At 46.2% G+C, this 22,443-nt stretch overlaps 1 protein-coding gene across 2 annotated transcripts in view; it reads right to left on the bottom strand.

The window, feature by feature from the left end:
• Window positions 1-3,105: 3,105 nt before the first annotated feature.
• Window positions 3,106-22,443, bottom strand: part of MPPED2 (metallophosphoesterase domain containing 2) — a 136,021-nt gene continuing 116,683 nt past the window's right edge. For both annotated transcript variants that reach the window (XM_032779874.2, XM_032779875.2), the window contains exons 5-7: window positions 18,814-18,929; window positions 14,834-14,947; window positions 3,106-4,451 (exon numbers count right to left, since the gene is read on the bottom strand). In XM_032779874.2, coding sequence (XP_032635765.1) covers window positions 4,333-4,451; window positions 14,834-14,947; window positions 18,814-18,929 — 349 coding nt within the window. In that variant the 3' untranslated portion in view covers window positions 3,106-4,332. The remainder of the gene's footprint in view (window positions 4,452-14,833; window positions 14,948-18,813; window positions 18,930-22,443) is intronic.

The following is a 22,443-nucleotide window of genomic DNA, read 5'->3' as shown; positions in this document are numbered from 1 at the left end:
AGTAACAGACAGAAACATGTTCCAATTAGATGCCTGGTGCCTGATCCAGAACCCTTTGAAGACAATGGAAAGACTCCAGCTGAGGTCCGTGGACTTCGGAGCAGGCTCCAGAGGAAGAATTGTTACCAGAGGCTTATTCTATATGCTAATATGGAACCCTGTAAGCCAGAGGCACCCTTGAAAAGGAGCACAGTTATCACAGATGAAAGCATAGTTCTTCAACAGAGATGTTACCCGAGATACACACTGCTTGTCAAATATGCCTAACATCTAGCAAAGGAAAATTACCTGTCTGTGACAGAAAACAAAGTCTCTGAACAGCACAGAAATAAAAGGTGCTAAACTCTGTATCTGCTAATGCTCCCTGTCCTCGTGCAGCTTCCATTAGCCAACTGGTTGGCTTTCACAAGGAAGAGAAGAAAACTAGACTGACTTCTGGAATATCCTGGAAAAGGAGGGAAAGAACTAGGGAAGTTTCTAGAGGAGAGGAGACAAGTTCAATAAAGCAGATGATTGCTGAACCCGAAGGCAGTGCCAGCCAAGGAAAGAACCATACAAACTACCTGATCATTTTGGGGAAAATAAAATTCACTAGGGTAATATACAGCCAATTTCCATTTACATCAATAGGTGGTGATGGGTCCTAAAGATCCCAGCTTACACAGGAGTTGAGAGAATTCTCAGCGCCCTACACGATCAAGTCCTCATGCTTTTTAATGCAGAAAGAATGGTATGATTGAAGAAACTGTACTCATCTCCTGAACAGTTCTGACGTGCCTTAATCTCCTGGTGCTGGCTCTAGTACTTGGAGGTTTTGACACTGGTACTTGGTCTCACCTACCCTAGTCAAGGCTCAGCTGCTATGCTTTGTCTTGGAGCACCAGTGATGGCTCCTTCTCAACTGAATCTGTGCTTTAGCCCACAGTAGGGCTCAAGCTCCCCTAAACCTCAGCCTGGTCTGCTCTGGGATTTGGAGCAGTGCACTCTTTACCAGAGAGACAACTGAATTCGAGTTGCAGACTGTGCCCGAGCCTTCGGCAATGGGCGAGAGGGCACAAGGAACCATGTCCGTTTTGCAGAGTTCACTTTAAGTCCAGCCACTCTTGCAGTCTCTTTTTTGCCTGCTCCCTCAAAGGCACAGCACCCCAAGGGTTCAAGGCAGTGGATCCATGCACAAATCAACAACAGACCACAAAGGGATGTAGCTGGAGGTGCACTGCCTGTTTGTGCCTGGGAGTGCCAAGAAGGATTCTGCTTATGCAAGGAAGAGTGCTTCCAGGTGCTTCCCCTGGGGAGGTGGTGTTCAGAACTATCTCTAATGCACAGCTCTCTTACAGGCACACTTGAACTCTTGGGGCCCATTTCTGCCACTTGTTGAATACCACCTCACTCTTTGGTTTCACTGGAGAATTGGATCCTAAAGTATGAAGGGTGGGTAGGGCTGGTTGCAGAAGGAGGGGAGGGACAAGGGTCACTGACTGGTTCAGCTGAGTTGTTGGGTTAATAAACGATGCTGAATCTCTGCAGTAGACTTTCTTAAAAGGAAAACCCATATAAGAAGGATTATGAATATAAGTCAGAAAAGGGGGTTTGATATGAGTGGACACATGTCGACTTAAGGGACCAAACTCAGTCCTGGTGTAAGCAAAGCTGGCAGGCAGCTTTTTCTCTAAAGTCAACCTAGCTGTGCTCACTTTGTTGAATGTCTGTTCCATAAAGAAACCAAACAAGCAGTCAGATACAAAACAAGAGACAGGCTTATTCTTTGGGAAGGAAGTTCCTACTTCAGACTATCAAAGCCACACAAGCCTCTGGCTGGAAAAATATTGAACTGAGATTTTCAAGTGTGTCTAGGGGATTTGGATGCCTAATTCCCCTTAACTTTAACATACAATATACACCTATGTAAATTCAAGGCCTTGTAGTGTCTGTAAAACTCTGCTGTAGCAGACTGGAGATGTGATGTCAGCTTTAGCTAAATTCAAAAATAGACAGAATTAACACTGCAAGCAGAATACTATCACCACAGCATCCCGGTTTATATTGAAATAAATCATTTTAAAGACGTCCTCTGCTTTTTTTCAGCATTCGGCATGCCAGATTTATACAATGGAAAAGGACAGCCAGGAGGAAGAGGTTGGAATCTGGGTATGGAACTGTTTGGGATTTTGCGAATGGGTCTGGGACAATTTGGGCTCAGGGAAGTTCTGTGGTAGTGTCTGAGACTTGAGTAAGCACGCTGAAAATCAATGGGACTTGGGAGATTTTAAAATGGAACAAAAGCAATTTGGCACCAGTTATCTACATATTTCTACTAAAAATGCTGACTAGTGAAACAGCTGATAATGACATTTCCAAAATCATCGGTAGATTTAAAGGTTAATCTGCTGAGGTGACTGGGTGCAGTTCATGGCTCTCTTGAGCTACTGTTTTAGGTTGTAGCAGGTTCATGAAGATAGCTCTATATATCCATTGCCATTTGGACATTTACCTTCATAAGAGCTAAAAGTAATTTACAAAATACTTTTGTTTTACATCTATTTTGCGGTAGCTCTAGAGACCATGGTACTAGGCCTTGTAGAAACATACATTAAATTACAGTCACTGCCTTAACGCGCTCATGCTCTTGCACAAGTCTCCTGCAAGGGGTGGGTTCTGCTGCAAATTCTGTGACCTAGAGTTGCAGAACAGGTCAAAACAAAATAAATATGCACTATATTTCATCTAGGACTATTCATTTTTTAACCTCTGGGGGAGGAACAACATAAAACACTCAGAGCAGTTAAAGTACTTATGAATAACTGAGGAGGTACAAAGGTTATTACATAATCAGTTTTTCCATATACTGTCTGAAATACTGTCCTATGAGCCTTAAACTGCACATAAACTCAGTTCACACTGAATTACACCTGAATACAAAATCTCCATGTAAAAGCTGTGGAAAGATGGATGGCAGAGGAACGGAAGGAAAAGTCCACTGAGTGCTTTATCAACCCAGCTGCCAGCCCATGAATGGTGAGCAATAAAAATTTATGGAAAATGAGAATTTTTTACTTATTCTAATCAGGGCCTATGGGATTAATTCAAAGAATCTTTAACACCAAGTATTTAAAAATCTTGCAATTTTATTTGCATATAAAGGCCGCTAGATATATAATATCACAATAAATTTAAAGAAACAACTGCTTTTCTAAATTCCATTAACAAGGTAACATAAAACAGAACAAAGCTCAATAGCATTTACAGTGGTAGAACAGAAATAACTATCTGCAACAATATTTTGTGCTAGCAAGATTGCATTTACACACAGTGCAAAATAAGGAAAAAAGGAAATAAAAAGACAATTCAAGAATATTTAAATATAAAGGACAACTAAGCCTTATTTTAGTTAGGCTCGATTGTATCCATTTGATTCTATACATGCCTGAAACTGCACAAAGATTTAACTCAAGCTCTTGAAGGCCTTGAGCACTTGGAAGATGTCACATCCTTCATAATTTAGATGTGCTGTACAGCATAATTTTTCAGATGCTATACTTGCAATATTAAATTCCTAGTTATAATGCACAAAAAATACATATATATATAAATTCATATTTAAACGGAGTCCGCATTTACATGTTTTTACTGCACGAAACACCTGCTCTTTGCAGCTTTCATCCCCACATTTTTAAAGCTAAAATAATTTAAAAAAAACAAAACCCATATAATAAAAAGGTAGAAAATCACATAAAGGATGCACCTATCTATATTTAAAGTAGGCAGAGACAAACAACTGTGAAGTCTGTTCTCCCCTTGCTGCACATTACTGGTAATAGAAGGGAACTACAGTACATGCACACTTATCAAGGGGCAAACAGACTCCTAAATCATGTTTACATTACTAAAAAAAAGTTTAATATAACTGCGGGGGGAAATAGGGGAAGGTGACATCTTAACTAGGAAAAAATTACATTTAAAAACTTTCAAACAATAACAGTTGTGCAAATTTGGTGTTTTTTTTTAATGCTGCCTTTTTAGCTTATAATATAATATTAAAATAAGGTCTCTCACTTCTTAAAAGAAAGCTTGGCTGTCCTTTTGAGAATACTATAACGATTTTACAATGGCAAGTTTGAGAAAACAAAAAAAGTTCATTTTACAAATTCACAATGCTGTATCAATTTAAAATGGATGCTGCATTTCCAAAAAGCACAGCCTCTTTTTCTTTTTTGTACCAGCAATTTACAAAAAACCCACAATTTTGGAAATAAACATGTAAGAGAATGTAAGTTTTATAATTAGAAAAATGGCAGTTTATAGACCTTCCCCACTTAGCTGTGCAGTAGTGCTTCATGATCCTTGAGGGGTTGGAAGGTCAAATATAATTGGAGGATTGGTTGGTTGAAAGCTGACCGTACATGTTGAGGCATTGATGTACGTTGTGTAACCGTCTGTCATAATGCCATAACCTGTAGGGATAATGTGTCACATACACAATAATATAAATAAACAAACGATGCTGACCTTATGCAGTGCCTATAGGCAGGTACATAAAAACCTGTTATGAAAGCAGGGCTTTGGAATAAAATTCAATGAATCCTGTCAAAATGTTATAAGCTTTTGAAACCTACCACAAAGTTATAAATAAAAGAAAAATGCAATGCACTGTATCTGGAATAAGTACAGAGTGTTTTAAAAGTGCAGTTTTCTGACCAGAAAGGTCTTTTACTGTACTGCAACTGAACAAGGCAAAATCCCTCCTTTTCTTTGAGCTAACTGGTTTGGCATGATTCCAGTGTCTGGTTGTGAAGGACCAATCAGGAGCAAGAGCTGAAAACCCCTCTCCTTTTAGGCACTTGGTCTGCAGCCATCCTCTCAATGAGTTCAAACAAACTTGGCTGGCCTATTCTCAGCTCAAGGGTTGTGGGGGTGGGTGTTCACAATGGTTTGCTAAACTTCAGAAATCAATTAGCAGGAAAGAATGGGCATTTTCTGTAGCTTGGCTTCCCAGTATGGACAATGGATCTGACCAGCAATTCCAGCCCAGGGCACAGAAAATGAAAGGCCAACTAGATGAGCTGAAGAGGTTTGAGGACTGGGCGAAGAGGGAGGGGAAGAATGGGATACTAGCTCCCACAAACCTTAAGGCTGTAGTCGAACAATTGTTTGGAGAATTCTACTGTCTGAACATCACAACCGCTGATAGAGACATTGAATGGTAGTATGAAGTGTTAAGTGTGGGTGCAGCTCTAGTGGCTGCTATGCAGAGCTCCTCCACAGAGGCTGGCCTCTTCCCTCTCTTGACCCAAGAGCGGCCTATCGTAATGAAAGAATGGGCTTTAAGCTGGTCCAAGCAGGGGAGGCTCACTGAGGTATAGATGAACCCGATGGAGGAATGCATATAAGGCGGGAGGGCAGTGCAAGAGCCTTTGAGCTCCTTGCAGGGGATCCTCAATGAAGAGGGAAAGAGGCTTTCTGATCTGCTACATATAGAACCAATAAGACATCACAGGCTTATAGATGTCCAAGGAAAGCTCACAGGATTCCCCACCATCCTTAAGGTTAAGGCAGAGTTGGGATAAAAAGGTGAAGAGAGGAGACTGATGAGAGATCGGGAACAAATGTGAAGCATGCTGTTGTCTTAATTAAAGGGATGATCACCTGGCCTGGAGACCACATGCTCTCTCAACCTGTCCAGGAGTGATCACGGATTTCTACCTTACTTCTTTAGCGGACACTGCCTTTAGGAATGTAAGGCTAGATTCTCGGCTTTGCTCCATCCTCAACTCCATACAAAGATCTGGACATCTGGCTTGGGGTTCTACTTGCACAGGAGGTGAGGTAAAGCCTATGTGGCCAGCTCTATGCTACTTGTTCCTGGCCCCCCTGTAGGGGTATGAGGGGAAATGGCTAGAGTGCCTTACATTCCTATAATGGTGGGCAGGCAGAATAAACCTTTGGGGCCCATTATCTGCCCGCGGCCTTCAGGCTCTGAGTCACATTCCTCCTTCTCTCTCAAAGGTGTTTATTGACTGATGGGGAGGGGGAATGAAAACTAGTAACAGTCCCCGGAGATTACTGAGGGCAGAACAGGAGATGGGAGAACCCTGTGAGGAACAGCCTGCTCAGAGAGCTTCTTTTGGGGAGAGCAGAGAGCCATGATAAGTTCTGTTGAAACAGATGTTGGCCCCCAAAGGAGTCTTTGCTTCTCCCTCAAAAAAATAAGTGTTTTGGGACTGAGGGGAGTCTGAAGGGACTCCTTTGCTTTACCTCTTCCTCTCTGCTTTCCTGGGATACCTGTTCAAATCTAACTCCCACTGGCAGGATTAGGGGGCAGCTGAGTTTTCAGGCACCCTGGCCTGTTGAAGGACTGGATGGGACGGACAGACGGCACTGTCAGCACTTTTTTCTGTGCTGAGGCCAAAAGCAAGCTTCACTTTTGTGTCTGTCACGATACTGTGGCTGGCCCTGAAAGGCAGTGCCCCAGGATGACACTTGTTGCCTTCCTCAGGGAGAGGCAGGAGACTAGACAGAGTAGGAAGGACTTGGCACCAAATTTCTTGCTCTTGACTGGTCCTTCAGAGGAGAGGAACTTCTCACTGTCAGTATTAGCAGGCCAAAGCTCAGGGAAAATTATTTTTCTTTTGCAATGCGATATAATACAGATCACTGCTGCATGAAAGTTAACACAAAGCTGGGCTACCAAAATGTCTGTCAGAGACTAATCATTTCACAATTGCTGTGTGGTCTGCCTGTATCGTTTTGTTTGTTTAAGTTGGCAATTTTGAGTTAGGTCGCTTTGCAGTGGAAAAATAGTTTTTTTAAAAAATAAATGGAGACTGCAAAATTCTGCCCCAACTGTGTGCAACTCCTACAGCCTTCAATGAAAAATGGGTTCAGTGGTCTGAGAGCAGAATTCGGTCCTGAATTAATCGTGCCTTAACTCTTAAACTCTCAGAAACATTCAGGCCAAATCTTAGTACAGTAAAGTGAGTAGGCAGTTCCTTTGCCTTCAGCATTAGTCAACTGAGCAGGATCTGTTTAGTGCCCTTTTATGCTCAAATAAGACTCCTTTCATGCTTGTGGTGTGTGTTGCCATCTTACTTACAAGGTTTAAATGTAAGTGCACATGACTATGCAGTGTTTTTTCATAATGATCTTATGTGCCAAGAGGCCTTTGCTTTCCCTCAGCTTAACATTATTACTGCAGGAAGTTTGATTATTTTCATCTTACCATGCACCCACAAAAGACTATAGGCAATTTGCATGTTCTAGTTGGAAGCCTTCTTATATTCACTTATCATTAATATCTGAGCATTAATATTTATAGAAAACGTCCAATCCTTTCCTGGTTTGCATTAGAGTACTGCTATTCATGCCACTATAGTTAAGGTCATGTCAATGTTTCTGTTACAAACTCTTTATTTACAGGACTTTATAACCCATGCATAAAAATTCATTGCGTAAAGTCAGGAGGGCTTCGGAAAATCAACAACAGCAGGCGAGTAACCTGTCTGTTGGTTATTTTTTTAAAGTTCTCCAACTCTGTGAGCCTATGGACAGCTTAATTAGAGTCAATGGCGAAATCTCCAGGGGGGAAATATAAAGCACTTAGTGTGTAATTTTTAGTCCTAGGGTCACAAAGTCTCACTCTCTCTCCCAGGCTGGACTCCTAGTATTTGTCTCATTGGAAAACACGGTTACTCACCTTTGTAACTGTTGTTCTTCGAGATGTGTTGCTCATATCCATTCCAGTAGGTGTACACGCCGCGCGTGCACGTTCGTCGGAAGACTTTTTACCCTAGCAACTCCAGCGGGCCGGCAGGTCACCCCCTAGAGTGGCGCCGCCATGGCGGGTAATATATACCCCTGCCGGCCTGTCCGCTCCTCAGTTCCTTCGTGCCGGCTACTCCAACAGTGGGGAAGGAGGGCGGGTGTGGAATGGATATGAGCAACGCATCTCGAAGAACAACAGTTACAAAGGTGAGTAACCGTTTTCTTCTTCGAGTGATTGCTCATATCCATTCCAGTAGGTGATTCCCAAGCCTACCTAGGCGGTGGGGTCGGAGTGAGAGGTCACAGTGCGCAACACAGCAGAGCCGAAGGCCGCATCATCCCTGGACTGCTGGACCAGGGCATAATGGGTAGCAAAGGTGTGCACGGAGGACCAGGTCGCTGCCCTGCAGATCTTCCTGGACGGGTACTCGCGAAGGAACGCCGTCGATTGGATGCCTGGGCTCTAGTAGAGTGCGCAGTTACATCTGCCCGAAGGGAGACGGGCCAGGTCGTAACACGCCCGATCCGTATACAGGACGTCACCCACGAGGAGATCCTCTGCGGAGGAGACAGGCAACCCTTTAACCCGCTCAGCTACGGCGACAAAGAGCTGGGTGGACTTACGGAACGGTTTGGTTCGCTCTATATAAAAGGCGAGCGCCCTACGCACGTCTAAGGAGTGTAACTGTTGCTCCCTGCGAGACGAATGTGGTTTCGGGAAGAAGATGGGCAGGAATATGTCCTGGTTGACATGAAAAGCCGAGACAACCTTGGGAAGAAATGCGGGGTGCAGCCTCAGTTGCACTTTGTCCCGATGGAACACCGTATACGGGGGGTCCATCATGAGGGCGCGCAGTTCTGACACGCGCCTCGCGGAAGTGATGGCCACCGGGAATGCTGTCTTCCAGGACAAGTAGAGGAGGGAACACGTAGCCAGCGGCTCAAACGGGGGGGACATAAGACGGGACAACACTAGGTTGAGATCCCACGAGGGGGCTGGGTGGCGGACCTGGGGGTAAAGGCGCTCCAGCCCCTTAAGGAATCTAGTCACCATCGGGTGTGAGAAGACCGAGTGGCTGCCGCTCCCTGGGTGGAAGGTGGAGATGGCCGCTAAGTGAACCCTGAGAGAGGATACCGCCAGGCCTTGTTGCTTGAGCGACCAAAGGTAATCTAGGAGGATAGGAATGGAAACATCGGTGGGGTGGAAGCGCTTCTCCGCGCACCAGCACGTAAAACGTTTCCATTTGGCTACGTATGTCGCCCTCGTAGACGGCTTCGTACTTCCCAGAAGTACCCGCCTCCCTGGGGAAGAGCAATGTAACTCGGACCTAGTCAGCCACGCAGGAGCCACACTGAGAGGTGCAGCGACTGGAGGTCCGTGTGACAAAGCCAGCTGTGGTCCTGCGTGATCAGGTCCAGGTAAAGGGGCAGGGGTACAGGGTCTGCTACCAACAGGTCCAGCAGCAGGGAGTACCAATGCTGACGGGCCCATGCCGGAGCGATCAGAATCAAGCCGGCCCTGTCCCTGCGCACCTTCAGAAGGACCTTGTGGATCAACGGGAACGGAGAGAACGCATAGAAGAGGTGCGTCACCCACGGAAGCAGAAAGGCATCTGCCACTGAGCCCGGCTCGCCACCCTGGAAAGAGCAGAACATCGGGCACTTCCTGTTCCTGCGGGATGCAAAGAGGTCCATGTGGGGATGCCCCCACCTTCGGAAAAGCGAAAGGGCAACGTCTGGGCGAAGGGACCATTCGTGGGAGCAGAAGGACCGGCTGAGACGATCCGCCAGGGTATTCCGAGCCCCGGGGAGAAAGGAAGCGACTAGGTGAACCGAGTGGGCTATGCAAAAGTCCCACAACATCATGGCCTCCCGACACAGAAGAGAAGATCTCGTTCCGCCCTGCTTGTTCACATAGTATACCGCCATTGTGTTGTCGATAAAAACCGAAACACAGCGGCCCTGGATCTGCCGATGGAACGCTTGACAAGCAAGGCGGACCGCCCTCAATTCTCGTACGTTGATATGGAGGGCGAGTTCGGGAGGAGACCAGCGACCCTGGGTCCGCAGGGTACCTAGGTGAGGTCCCCATCCCAAGTCCGATGCGTCCGTCGTCAGGGACAGCGAGGGCTGCGGCGGATGGAACGGGAGCCCTGCACACACAGCGGACTGATCCAGCCACCACTGGAGAGAGAGGAGCACGTCCTGGAGAATCGTGATGATCATATCTAACGGATGCCTGGCCGGGCGGAGCTGAGGGATGAGCCAGGACTGTAGGGGCCGGAGGCAGAGTCGGGCGTGCGCCGTAACGAAAGTGCAGGCCGCCATGTGGCCCAAAAGTGTCAGGCAAGTGCGCAGGGAAGTTAGAGGTGCTGCCTGCAGCCCGTGGATGATGGCTGTCAAAGCCTGGCACCGTGATGAGGGGAGAACGGCCCTGGCTATGGTGGAGTCTAGAACGGCGCCGATAAACTCTATCCTCTGAGTAGGGGATAGAATGGACTTCTCTGCGTTGAGCATCAGGCCTAGACTCAAGAAAAGGCGGCTGATCATGTGGACGTGGGCGAGGACTCGGTCCTTTGCCGGTCCCCAGATAAGCCAGTCGTCGAGGTAGGGAAACACGTGCACACGACTGCGATGAAGAAAGGCGACGACTACGGCCATGCATTTGGTAAACACTCTCGGGGCTGTCGAGAGGCCGAACGGGAGAACCGTAAATTGATAGTGTCAGCCGCCGACAACGAAGCGAACGAACCTCCGATGGGGCGGGAAGATGGCTATATGGAAATATGCGTCCTGCATGTCGAGGGCGGCGTACCAGTCTCCGGGATCCAGGAAAGGAATAATGGTCCCCAAGAAAACCATGCGGAACTTCAACTTCAGTAAGTATTTGTTGAGCTCGCGTAGGTCGAGGATGGGTCGGAGACCTCCCTTGGCCTTGGGGATCAGAAAGTAACGGGAGTAGAATCCCCTGCCCGTCTCGTTCTCTGGAACCTCCTCCACGGCCCCCGTTGTGCAGAGCGTTTGGACCCTCTTGTAGGAGGATTGCTCTGAGAGGAGGTCGCATAAGAGGGACGAGGAAGGAGGACGGTCGTGAGGGGCGGCACAGAAGCAAACTGCAGGTGGTACCCATAAGGCCGCAGCGTGCAGAGGACCCAAGGTCATGAGTAAGTGGCCACCACGCCCGGCGAATCATAATTGGAAGGAAAGATCGAGAGACAGTTGCGAAAAAGGGAGGGACTGGATGTCAGTGGAAAAAACCTGGGTAACAGTAGCCCCCTAGGCCACCGGCACACCGTTCAAAGCGAGCTTGATGGAGGCGGATGGCTGGAGGGACCATTGCGTTTGGCCCCCGTGGGTGCCAGGAGTTGGTCAGCTGCCTGCCCATGCTTCTGTTACGGTGTTCTCATAGACAACCAGTCCCCTGCCCTTTGCTGTGACCTGTAGTGGGGCTGCGCGGGGTATTGGGTCCTGCTGCGCTGGTTGTTGGTTCGCGCTCGGATGTTGTGGGATTTGGGGAGACTGGTTTTGGCTGGGAACGGACACGGCGTGCAATGGGGTTTTGGTGACGTGTGGGCGGCCTGTGTGCGATCTCTCGATTCCGTGCGACGACATAAATAATCCCTGGTTGTCCTTTAAGACGGTTCTTGCAGGCGCGGCACCATTTGGGTTCAGGGTAACCCTACTATCTACTCGGCGAGAGGTTATTAAGTAGGCCCTAGCCGGCTCATATCGTGGAGCAACCGTGGGTGCCTGATGGGAGTTTGGTCTGGAGTTCCGGGATTGTGTGGAGGCCCCAGAGCCAGACCTGTACGCGACCGCTGAGGGATGGCGGCGCATAGTGACTTCCGGGATAATTGGCGCGATGGTCCTAGCGGCCGAGTCAGCTGGTCCAAAGACGCCCATTTGCAGCGAGTGCGCAGCGACCCTTTCTGCCTTCGTCCAGGAGGGCTTGGGTGAAACTCTTGTCGGAGCGTCTGGTGCGCGAAGCCTCCCCTAAATGTATAGACAGGCCGCCCCTTGCACAGGTTATTATTATGGAGTGAGTGTTCTCGGTAGGGCGGCCGAGCAGGTTGTGCTGGTGTTAATGGGAAGTGGTTCGAAACCCGCCAGCGTCAAAGCGTCTGTTGCGGCATAATAGACCGTCCTAGAGCTTAGGCGAGGGCCCCTGGAATTGTCCGGAGCAGGTCCATACACCGCGCCTCCGAGGACTTCGGGCCCGGAGCTTCTTGTCCATGCCGTTCCCTCTCGTCACAGATTGAACGATCGAGGTGTTTAGGACATTACGCCTTGGGCTGGTTACTGCTACACTGTACGATATATGATAGTCAGGTTCGGTTATCCCCTGTTTTTTGGCTCCAGATTCGATGGTGAATGCTATTGGGCTATCACTGCCGCTGCTCCACCCCGAGCAGCGTGGAGTGGCCCCTGGAATAGAAGAGGTTGGAGGACTGCCAGATGCGTGGTTGGGCCGGCTGGGCCTTTGGCGTGGTGCGAGCTTGCTCTCGCTGTTATTAAAATATGTGGTAGTTGTGGGCCCCTTGGGCTGTAGGATGCTCCTGTTGACTCTCGGGAAAGAGGGCGGCGGGACCTTCAGGTTCCAGGTACATGCTGTCCGCCCGCGAAGAGACAGAGCCTTGGCGAGAGGGCCATGGTGGAGCCGAGCGGGAGTGGTACGGGTCCTGCGTCGCGGACGGCGAAAACCTCCTCAGTGCCGGAGATCGGTGCCGTGAGCCATACCGGTGCCGCGATCGAGACCGGGACCTGCCACCAGCTCGGTGCCGGGAGGTCGACCGGGATCTGGATTGTCGATGGCGGGAACGACTCCTCGAGTCCCGGTGCCGGTAACGGTGGCTGGAGCTGCAACGGTGCCGGGAGTATTGGGACCGGTGCAAAGACGACCTTCGCCGCGAGTACGACTGGCGCCACCGTGGAGAGCGGTGCCAGGACTGTGAGTGGTGTCGCAAGCGAGACCTCCCTCGGGATCAAGATCAGTGCCGGGATCTTGATCGGTGCCGAGCCAGGGAATCCGGGGACGGTGTTCGCATCGGAGTAGGCTTGCCCTTTTGATTGCAAAACCCGCACCGGCGGCGCCGGGGGTTGGGGCAGCACAGGCTCCATTAAGGCAATTAGGTCCCTGGCCGACGAGAAGTTCTCGGGCGTGGACGGGACCATCAGCTCTACCCCAGATCTTGGCGGGGAGCTGGGAGGGACCAGACCCGCTGGGCCCGGAGTCGATGAAGTCCCTGGCACAGCCAACACGGCCGACGTTGGCACCAGGTGCTCCTTTTGGGGCTGTTTAGCCAGGGTAGAGGACATCGAGGGCCTCTTCCCGTGAGCCGGTGCCGGAGAAGGGCGGTGCTGAGGCGTTATCATGGTGCCGGAGAGATCCGGTGCCGGAGCCGAAGCCGCACTCGGTGCCAAGGACGCGGGGTTAAGAGCCGCTTCCATGAGGAGCGTCTTGAGGCGCTGGTCTCGCTCCTTCTTGGTCCTCAGTCGGAAGGCCTTGCAAATGCGGCACTTCTCCAATATGTGCAATTCCCCCAGGCACTTCAAGCAGGCGTCGTGGGGATCGCTGGTGGGCATCGGCTTCTTACAGGCCGAGCACGGTTTGAACCCCGGCGAACCAGGCATGAGCCCGGCGCCGGGTGCGGGAGAGGGCTAGCGCCCCGAACCTGCTAACTATACACACTAAAACTACGAACTACAACTATACTATACTAGGTAACAAAAACTAAAACTAACACTAGAACTAGAACGGTGAATGAAGAGAAGCTAGGGACGTGGAGGTCAGCTATGCCGCGCTCCACAGTTCCAACGACCGACACGGCGGTAAGAAGGAACTGAGGAGTGGACGGGCCGGCAGGGGTATATATTACCCGCCATGGCGGCGCCACTCTAGGGGGCGACCTGTCGGCCCGCTGGAGTTGCTAGGGTAAAAGTCTTCTGACAAACGTGCACGCGCGGCGCATACACCTACTGGAATGGATATGACCAATCACTCGAAGAAGAACATGAAAGCCACAAAATATATTAAATATTTAAAAACCTCCAAATGTATTTATTTAATCTCTCATTCCCTCCCATCCCCACAAAATGAGCTTATTGTTCTGAAGCTTCACACTCCGCCTTCCAGGTGTGAGATTAAAAATGGGGAAATATACCTTCTGAAAAAGCTTTTCTGAGGTTCACAGACCTTGAAAGATTACACCTCATGAAATGTATTGCAGAATGACTTCAGAAGTGGATTTCAAAGGAACTGTGGTGGTTACCCTCTCTTCCCTCCTGACTTATGGCACAAGCTGCCCTCCCTTCTACTGTACTCTCCCTCATATACTGACTGAGGTAACTTGATGGAGCAAGCTTTCTCCGAATACCACCCTGTCTCTTCTATCTCCTTTGCTGGCTCCTGTACTTGGAGTAACTGGGACTTTCTTGTGGTTTGGTACGACAAATTTTGATTTGCTTTTATTCTTCTGAATATGAGGGAACTCTCCCCCAGAAGCTTTGAAAGCAAATAAAGTGGCACAGCACAATTATTGCAAATTCCAGCTGTGGATATCCTGTATGTGGTCAATATTTTAAAATATGAGTTCCTCAAGATGGACTACTAAGTCTCTGTTTGGACACTAAGAAGTGAGTTTCCAAAGTGCTGAGCATCCAGCAGATCTATGTTTTCCCATTTTATTCCACTACGGTCTTGTCTACACTACTGCACAGGGTCGATCTAAGATAGGCAACTTCAGCTAAGTGAATAGCGTAAATGAAGTTGATGTACTTAGATCTACTTACTGCTGTGTCTTCTCTGTGGTAAGTTGACAGCTGACGCTCTGCTGTCGACTCCACTTGCGCTTCTCGTTCTGGTAGAATACCGGCGTCGACAGGAGAGCGCTCAGCTAGACATGATAAATCGACCCCCGCTGAATTGATCGTTGCCCGCTGGTCCAGCGAGTAGTGTAGGCAAGCCCTTAATCATCATAAATGGAAAGCCCACATCTGGTATAAAGTACCACAGAGATCTACTTATTTCCCCCATGGGGATTCTCATACAGACCTAGGGAGCCCTACTATTTCTTACCTTCATGAATTCCACCAAAGACATGGAGTTTGGGCCTTACTCGCCTTTGCACAGTGTTCAACAGTTCCACACAGCCAACTCTTTGCAGCTCCTTTGGGACCCAGTCTCGAAAACCTGAGGGCAGAATGCAATCAATACTCTTAATTTTCTCTATTCAGTTAGGTTTTCATTTAGACTTTCAGGAAGCCATAATTCACTACAGGTTTATTACATTAATGGAGAGGTTAGGATTACAGATAAAGCATACAAGGTCTTTTAAGAAACTTCTCACTCTGTCTTCCTTAGGTTTCTACGGTTTTTTCCTTTTTCCTTCCCCCTACTCCTGCCTAATTAACATTTTCTGTATGTGATTTGATTTATTAGAATTTTAGACTCTTCTTCATGAGTGGAAGTTTTGTGACTCTTATTCCTGGCAGTGCTGCAATTTTTTCCCCTTCTTGATTCCCCTGCCCCCACCTCCTGGCTTATTTCTCCCTTCTACTGCTGTCGTAGCAGTCTACTTTCCAAGCTAGTCAGGTAAAAAGTGCTGGTCACAGTTATTCCAGAGACAGGCCACTGGAAGGATCTTCTTTTCTCACACCTGGCACCTCTGCAACCCCAGAAATTTAAAACGTATCATCTTCAACAACTTCCAGAGGCCCAGGGTCTGTGAGTGTTGGGTTACTGTGGAGCCCGGATCACTGAAAATAGGCAGCACAGAGCGACAGGGAAACAGCTACGAGCAACCTAGTGCTAATTGACTACTTTTAAAGTAAAAACCACTTAGTTCTACAGCTAATATGGAAAATCCATAAAATTTGACATCAATTAGTATAAATGTGGGCTGTTTGGACTATTACAGCCGAGACTAACATTCAAAAGGGTGTGAAGGATTATGAAAAGCAAAAGATAAATCATAGCTGAAAGGAGGAGCAAACTCACTCTTGATGTTACTCTGTTGACTTCAAAGTAGTTATACAAGGGATAAATTTGGCCCAAGCTGATTAAAAATGGTGGGACATAAACTGGACTATATATCCTCTTCAAAACTAGTCGAATAGCCAAGGTAGGTAATGACATAATCTACCTAAATTAATATGTAGCCACATTAAAAGGCAATATTTGAGGTGAATTTTCAGGCATGCTGAGGCCCAGTATCTCTATTTGCATCTCTAATGCCCTGATCTGTGCCCACAATTAAAATGGATGTAAACTGTATCCACAAAATGGGAGGCTATACTTCTGCTTTTTTTTTTTTTTTTTAAAGGAGTGGAGTAAAATTTCAGAAGGGATGTTACAAAAAATTCAACTAAGAAATATTGTGATACTGCTGAGACTAAAGTACACTATGGGAAACCAATTTACAATATGTGGAATGGCAGCCCATTGAAATCTAGCAACCAGGAAAAATTATAAACGTACTTGGGGCTTTTTTTTTTTGTTTCTTGGGAAGAAGTAAATAGATAAAATATAAATAAATAAATCACTACAATCAGAAGGGTGGCTTTCAAAGTACAGGACATTCCACTGAGAAGAAGTGCTAGATCACAACTCTGTTGAAGACACACATTGGCTCTAGAAGATTTACAGGTAACATGTACATTTTTACAATATTCCCTTGGTAGCATTATAAACTGAATGCCCCTAATAACCAGGCTAAAGATAAGCACTGAGTATATCAGGGATCGGCAACCTTTGGCACATGGTCTGCCAGGGAAAGCCCATGGCGGGCCGGGATGGTTTGTTTACGTGCTGCATCAACAGGTTCGGCGGTTCGCCGCTCCAGGCCAATGGGGGCTGCGGGAAGTGGCGTGGGCTGAGGGATGTGCTGGGCTCTGCTTCAGTGGCGAACCATGGCCAGTGGGAGCTGTGATTGGCCGAACCTGCAGACGCAGCAGGTAAACAAACCGGCCTGGTAAAGGTTTGCCAATCCCTGGAGTATATTATTAGTGTAAAATTTTGTTCTGTTCTTCTTAAGTCCCACAACGTTCAGCTCTGCTAGGATTGCTGACTCCTAACTCAGGCTTGGTCTGCATCTAAAACGTAGGTCAGCCTAGCTGTGTCATTCACAGGTGTAAAATGTAGTTTTAAGACAACCTAAAGTCCCACTCTAGATGGAAGAATTCTTTGAGGGGGTAGGGGGGAAGAGGGACGTGGATTAACTACAGTGTTGGAAAAACCACTTACGTCACTGTAGCAAGCAAGGGGTTAAAAGCAACTGCTATAGCTGTGCCGCTACAGTGCAGCCAAACCCTTGGCTGTGATGTCCTACCATGCCTTAGGTTCCTCACGCTCCATCCACCAAGAAACCTGCTGGACCATTCAACTGGCCTCTGGCATTTAAATGCCATTTTTAAAGCATATCATACACAGTTTAAAATAGTATTTTGTAACGATTGGCTCAGATGCTGAGCTGGTGCAAACCTGTATAGCTCTGCTGAAGTCAGTGGAAATTTTCTAATTTACGTAAGCTGAGGATCTGGCTAAAAGCTTGGCAAAACCACACAATCTACTAATTAATGCGTGCTTGCACCTGATCTTTCTCACCCTGATAGAACATTTTTATACAGGTAGATCCTCAGCTGGTATAAGTTATCATAGCTCTACGGACTTAAATGGAGCTATGGCAATTGACACTGGCTGAGGATGTGACCGTAGATTTGTATCTGTCTCACAGAGTAAGAACCAGAAATGTGTGACTTGGTGGAACACAGCATAAAGAAGCGTTATGGTAGCATTTTCCAAAAGGCTCAGTGTTGACATAACTCTTCTCCCGCTGAAATCAATGGGAATTTTGCCCTTCAGTGCAATCAGAGTTAGGCTCAAACTCTATTTAAAATCACACGTGTGCTGAATACTCTTTTTACCTGCTTTCTGAGGCAATCGGGACAACCTCATAGATGCCTCTTATCATAGCATAACTCTGTGGATCAACAGGGGTACTCATGTGAGTATGGGAAGCGGGATTTGGCTCAAGATGCCATTCATGAAAACTCAGATTCTGTACTCAGATACATGTACTCATCTCTAATTGAAATAAATGGGTGTAGTTTGAATGAATAGGTCGCAACAGAATTTTGGTACTTCATTAATATAATCCAATTTTTAATATTTAAGCGTAATTGTGACCTTTTGGTAAATCTGTTTAACAAAGTGTAACAGGGTGCTCGCTAGGAGATCCAAGCCAGGGCCCTGTTAGCCCAGCTCTGCTTAAAAGGGGGATTAGTTAGGACTGGCTGGGGAGGCCACACCCTAATCACCTGAGGGGATGCACCTGTGGGCCTGAGTGGCCAGCCTGCTATATAAAGTTGGCTGGGAGGAAGCAGAGGAAGGAGTCAGGAAAGGGAGGAACAAGGAGCTGTTGCTCCCTGCTGGCAGGAGAAGCTAGCAGTCTCCCAGGGTGTTGGTCTGTAAGATATGTAAATAGTAGGTGGTGGGGATAAGCACGAACAGTAAAAGAGCACTGGTGCATGTACTTTGGAGCGGTTTCCGACTGAGTTTGTGGTGGGGCCACAAGAAGGCACTGCTACAAGAAGCAAGTAATTTTCTAAGGGTAAAGAAGAGTAATTAAATAACCACTGTATAATCCTGATCCAATAAAAAGCTTAAATAAACATTATGTTCTAATGCTAGTGGTGGTGGTTGCGAGGGAGGACCAATCTTTCAAAATGTTTTTAGTCAGTCCTGGAGAATCGTAGGCCCTGGGGACTGGAAGCTTTGTCAAACTGTTCTTAAAATAAAGGATCTAACTCAAATGGCTGTGCAGCTAGATACACCTTTGATTTTCCTTGGCTTCACTAAATCAAAAAATTTAATTTAAAAATACCTAGAAGCCCAACATAATTGCTTAGTTTAATTATCGTACTAGATTTCTTTATTGATTTTTTTTTTTAATTCATAGTTTTGTTAGGGTAAAATTGTGTCACTTAAAGTATTAATAGCTTTGCTTGCACTAAAAGTGCATTTTACTTACAAAACCACACAGCTTTTCCTTCACTTACCAAGAGGAGGTCCATGTGTCATTAGGATATCAGTGCCCTCAGGGATAAGGTTCCACTTGTCCAGCAAAGACTGACCTCTGGGTAGGTTAAAGCCCCATCCATTAAACCATGGTGTCCTTTGGGGAAAAAATAAGACAAACTGTCTCAGTCTGATACAGCAATCTTTTCTCTCTTGGGAATTTCTAAATTGTAAATTTTTCTGTACTGTTTTGGCCATCTCTCCTGTCGTTTTACGATCACTCACTGACCAAAGAGCATTTGTCTTTGGAAGGGACCATTCCCAAAACAAAGGGCTAAGGTTTGTGGGGTTTTTTGTTTGTTTGTTTGTTTTTTAAAGTGCCCCAGCTGTAAATTTGAATCCATATCAGGAGCCCACCTTTCCTACAGTTTCAAGGGTATTTGACTCTGGGGCTTGGGTTTACCCATCAGAAAGAAAGGAGACAGTCAGTGTGTTCAGGCCTAGATCTTTGGGGGATGTCAATTCCAGGATTTGGGCTTGGGCTCTTCCCTTATTTTAAGGTAAGCACCTAGACCAGGGGTGGGCAAACTAGTCCAGGGGCTGCATCCAAGCCCTCCAGATGTTTTATTCTGGCCCTTGAGCTACAGCTGGGGAGAGGGATCTGGGGCTTGCTCTGCTCCACATGGTGGGAACCGCGGCCAATGGGAGTTGCAGGGGCGATGCCTGTGGACAGGGCAGTGCGCAGAGCCGCCTGACTGTGCCTCCACTGCTTGAGGTAAGTGCTGCCAGGAGCCTGCACCCCTGACACCCTCCCACACCATGATCCCCCTCCTGCCCGCCGAACCCCTCAGTCCCAGCCTGGAGCACCCTGAACTCCACATTTCTGGCCCCACCCCAGAGCCCACACCTCCAGCTGGAGCCCTCACTCCCTCCCGCACCCCAACTCCCAATTTTGTGAGCATTCATGGCCCACTATATAATTTCCATACCCAGATGTAGCCCTTGGGCCAAAACGTTTGCCCACTCCTGACCTAGACCAAAAAAAAAAATCAAACCCCAAAACATGGTTTGGTAGCAGGAAAAAGAGAACCACCTGCAGTGCAAGGTGCCCTAATAGAAGATGGGAACAAAGAACTGTTGTACCTTTTTTGTGGCAATGGTCACAGGCCTGTATAGTATAGCATGGCTGTATGATCTCTAACATTAGAGCATTGTGAAATGATACAACTATACGTGGTAACCCTAAAAAGATATTACATTCTTTAAAATACCTTAATACATATTTAATTCTGGGGGGAAATGGGGCCCTTCAGTTTTCTCCATCATAGCAGTTAGGGGAGAGTCTATTATAGAAACCATCGGATTGAGACACACACTCTTTATGGGGATGAAAGGAACTATCATATTTGACAAAAATGTTTTTTCCTGATAAGTTTTGCTATAAAATGTGAAAGCAAAATTGAGTAGTTCTGATGTAGAAATATAAAAGCTGTTATCAGATGTGAAATGCATATCGTCAAGATAAAAATTATATCCTTACCTCTATTACTAACATTTTAGGCTATTACAAACAAAGGAATTTCAAAATCCTCACTTGCTTTTCACCATTTGTGCTGTTTTGCGTTTCATATGGCTTGGGCACTTAAACTAGTCAGTTTTACATTCTATTAGAAATGCTCTCAGACTAAAATCTGGGATCCACACAGCAAGCAGAGCAGGTCTAGACAATGGGCCCTCTCTAGATTTTTAGTTCCTTCTCTCTCAAGTTATGTACTAGCACAGAGGTGTTGTCTTTCTGAATCACTACTCTGGAAAGGAACATTTAAATAGATGAAATCTGTTTTCATTAAAAATGTAAAACACCCTCAAGGAAATATTTAAATTTTCAGTTTACAATGAAGTCAGCAAGAGTTACATATCTCCACTGTGTAAATCGGATCTTCACCCATCCCCTTCGGCATTTCATATTATACACATAACTATATTTGGGGCCTACATTAAATTGACAATTTCCCTTTGAGATTATAAATCTACTTCTCATTTTCATAATTCAAATGTTTTGTTTTTATCAGAAGTTGATCTGAGGAATATCAGTATTTAACCAGGGGTTGATATTCTGATGACCTGTTCAATCTACTGTGTGTGAAATGGAAAGGTCTTTTGTCCTATAAAGATGACTCCAGTATAAGAGTTATGGGAACCTTTGCAGATTCCAGATTCACTGAACGGAACCATTTAAAGTGTACAATAGACAGACCATCCTTCATCATATAAGTAGTCCCATATGTAATAATGCATGTACGTCAGGATTACTGGCTTAAGTAAAAGTTTGCACGACTGCACGCTGTGCGTTTACATATGGAAAGAAAATGTCTAGTTCCATTTAGGACTTACGGTAATCCTGCACCCGCTGAAGTCAATGACAAAACTCCCATTGATTTCAGCAGGGTTCAGTATGTGAAGGCTGAATTTGCACCAGAGTTTGTGTCTCTGAACTCTGCCGTGTCAGAACTTTGTTTTTGCTGTTCTTTTCCACTGCAATTAAAGTTCAGTTTCTTACTCACAGATGTCTGAAACAAACAGCTAAATTAGCTAACAATCTTTCTTTTATTGTAATACTCTAGTTTCTAGCCATATGCAGATGATTAAATTTTTCAGAGTTCCACTTGAAAATTAAAACATAATTTGGCTATTTTTTCATCTATATAACAAACCATAGTCAAACTGTACTATGACAAAACACACACACAATGGGGGGGGGGCTGAATTTGTCGCTATCAATTAATGATTCTTTACCCGTTTCTCATGCAAAGAGTGCTGTAATATTACAGTTAAATCTGAAATGTGAAACCATAGCTGTTATCTTACTGGAGCTCTTCGGAGAATTAGACATGCCATAAACCTAGATGGTGTGCAGTAATTTTTGTTCTTTAGCAGTCGAGGGAGAGGAGAAAGGGAATCAGAGTTCCAGTGTAGTCTGCATTCACCAAAGACTAAATAATTAGCTGTGACTAACAGACACCACATGGGAACTAACTTGTAAGACAACTTCTTGCAAACCTCCCCAGTAGTGCCATGTGTGCATAATATAGAGTGTAAAACATTCTCTTTAACACACTAAACATTTTCATAAGCAATTAATAAATATTGTATATGGGGGTGACAGAAAGAACCCCTGGGAGACAGAGATTTAAACTGCAATTCCTGGTGGAGCTATTTCAGCTTGAGTTTACTACTGCTTGTGCATGTTCAATGAGAATATTGTGCCCTCACTCAGCAGAGTTATTCACTTGCCCTTTATGCTGCCTCAAGTTTCTAGAGAGAACAAAGCTTGTTAGAAGTGCACACAGGAGAACTTGTTCAGAACAATGTCAATAAAAAAATGGGTTTCCGACGCAGGTTCAGGTTTAGATGAGATCACAAGAAAGGTCATTCCGTTTTTGTACTATGCTGTGTTGTGGTGCAGCCAAAATGAAGTTGATGTACTGTGAATCCCTTGAGCGGACCAATGAATAGCTGTTTACCCCCAACAAACTTGAAACATGTATAGTGAGTTAAGACTGGGCTAGTGGTAATATAACATTAAGTGCCTCTATTAGATTCCCTGTTGCAAATAGTTACAATTTATTTCTATTGCATGATATATTTTTGCATGCCTAAACAGTAAGATC

The sequence above is a fragment of the Chelonoidis abingdonii genome, chromosome 4 (assembly GCF_003597395.2).
Source record: "Chelonoidis abingdonii isolate Lonesome George chromosome 4, CheloAbing_2.0, whole genome shotgun sequence".
Lineage (NCBI taxonomy): Eukaryota > Metazoa > Chordata > Testudines > Testudinidae > Chelonoidis > Chelonoidis abingdonii.
This window is presented reverse-complemented; position numbering and strand designations above follow the sequence as displayed.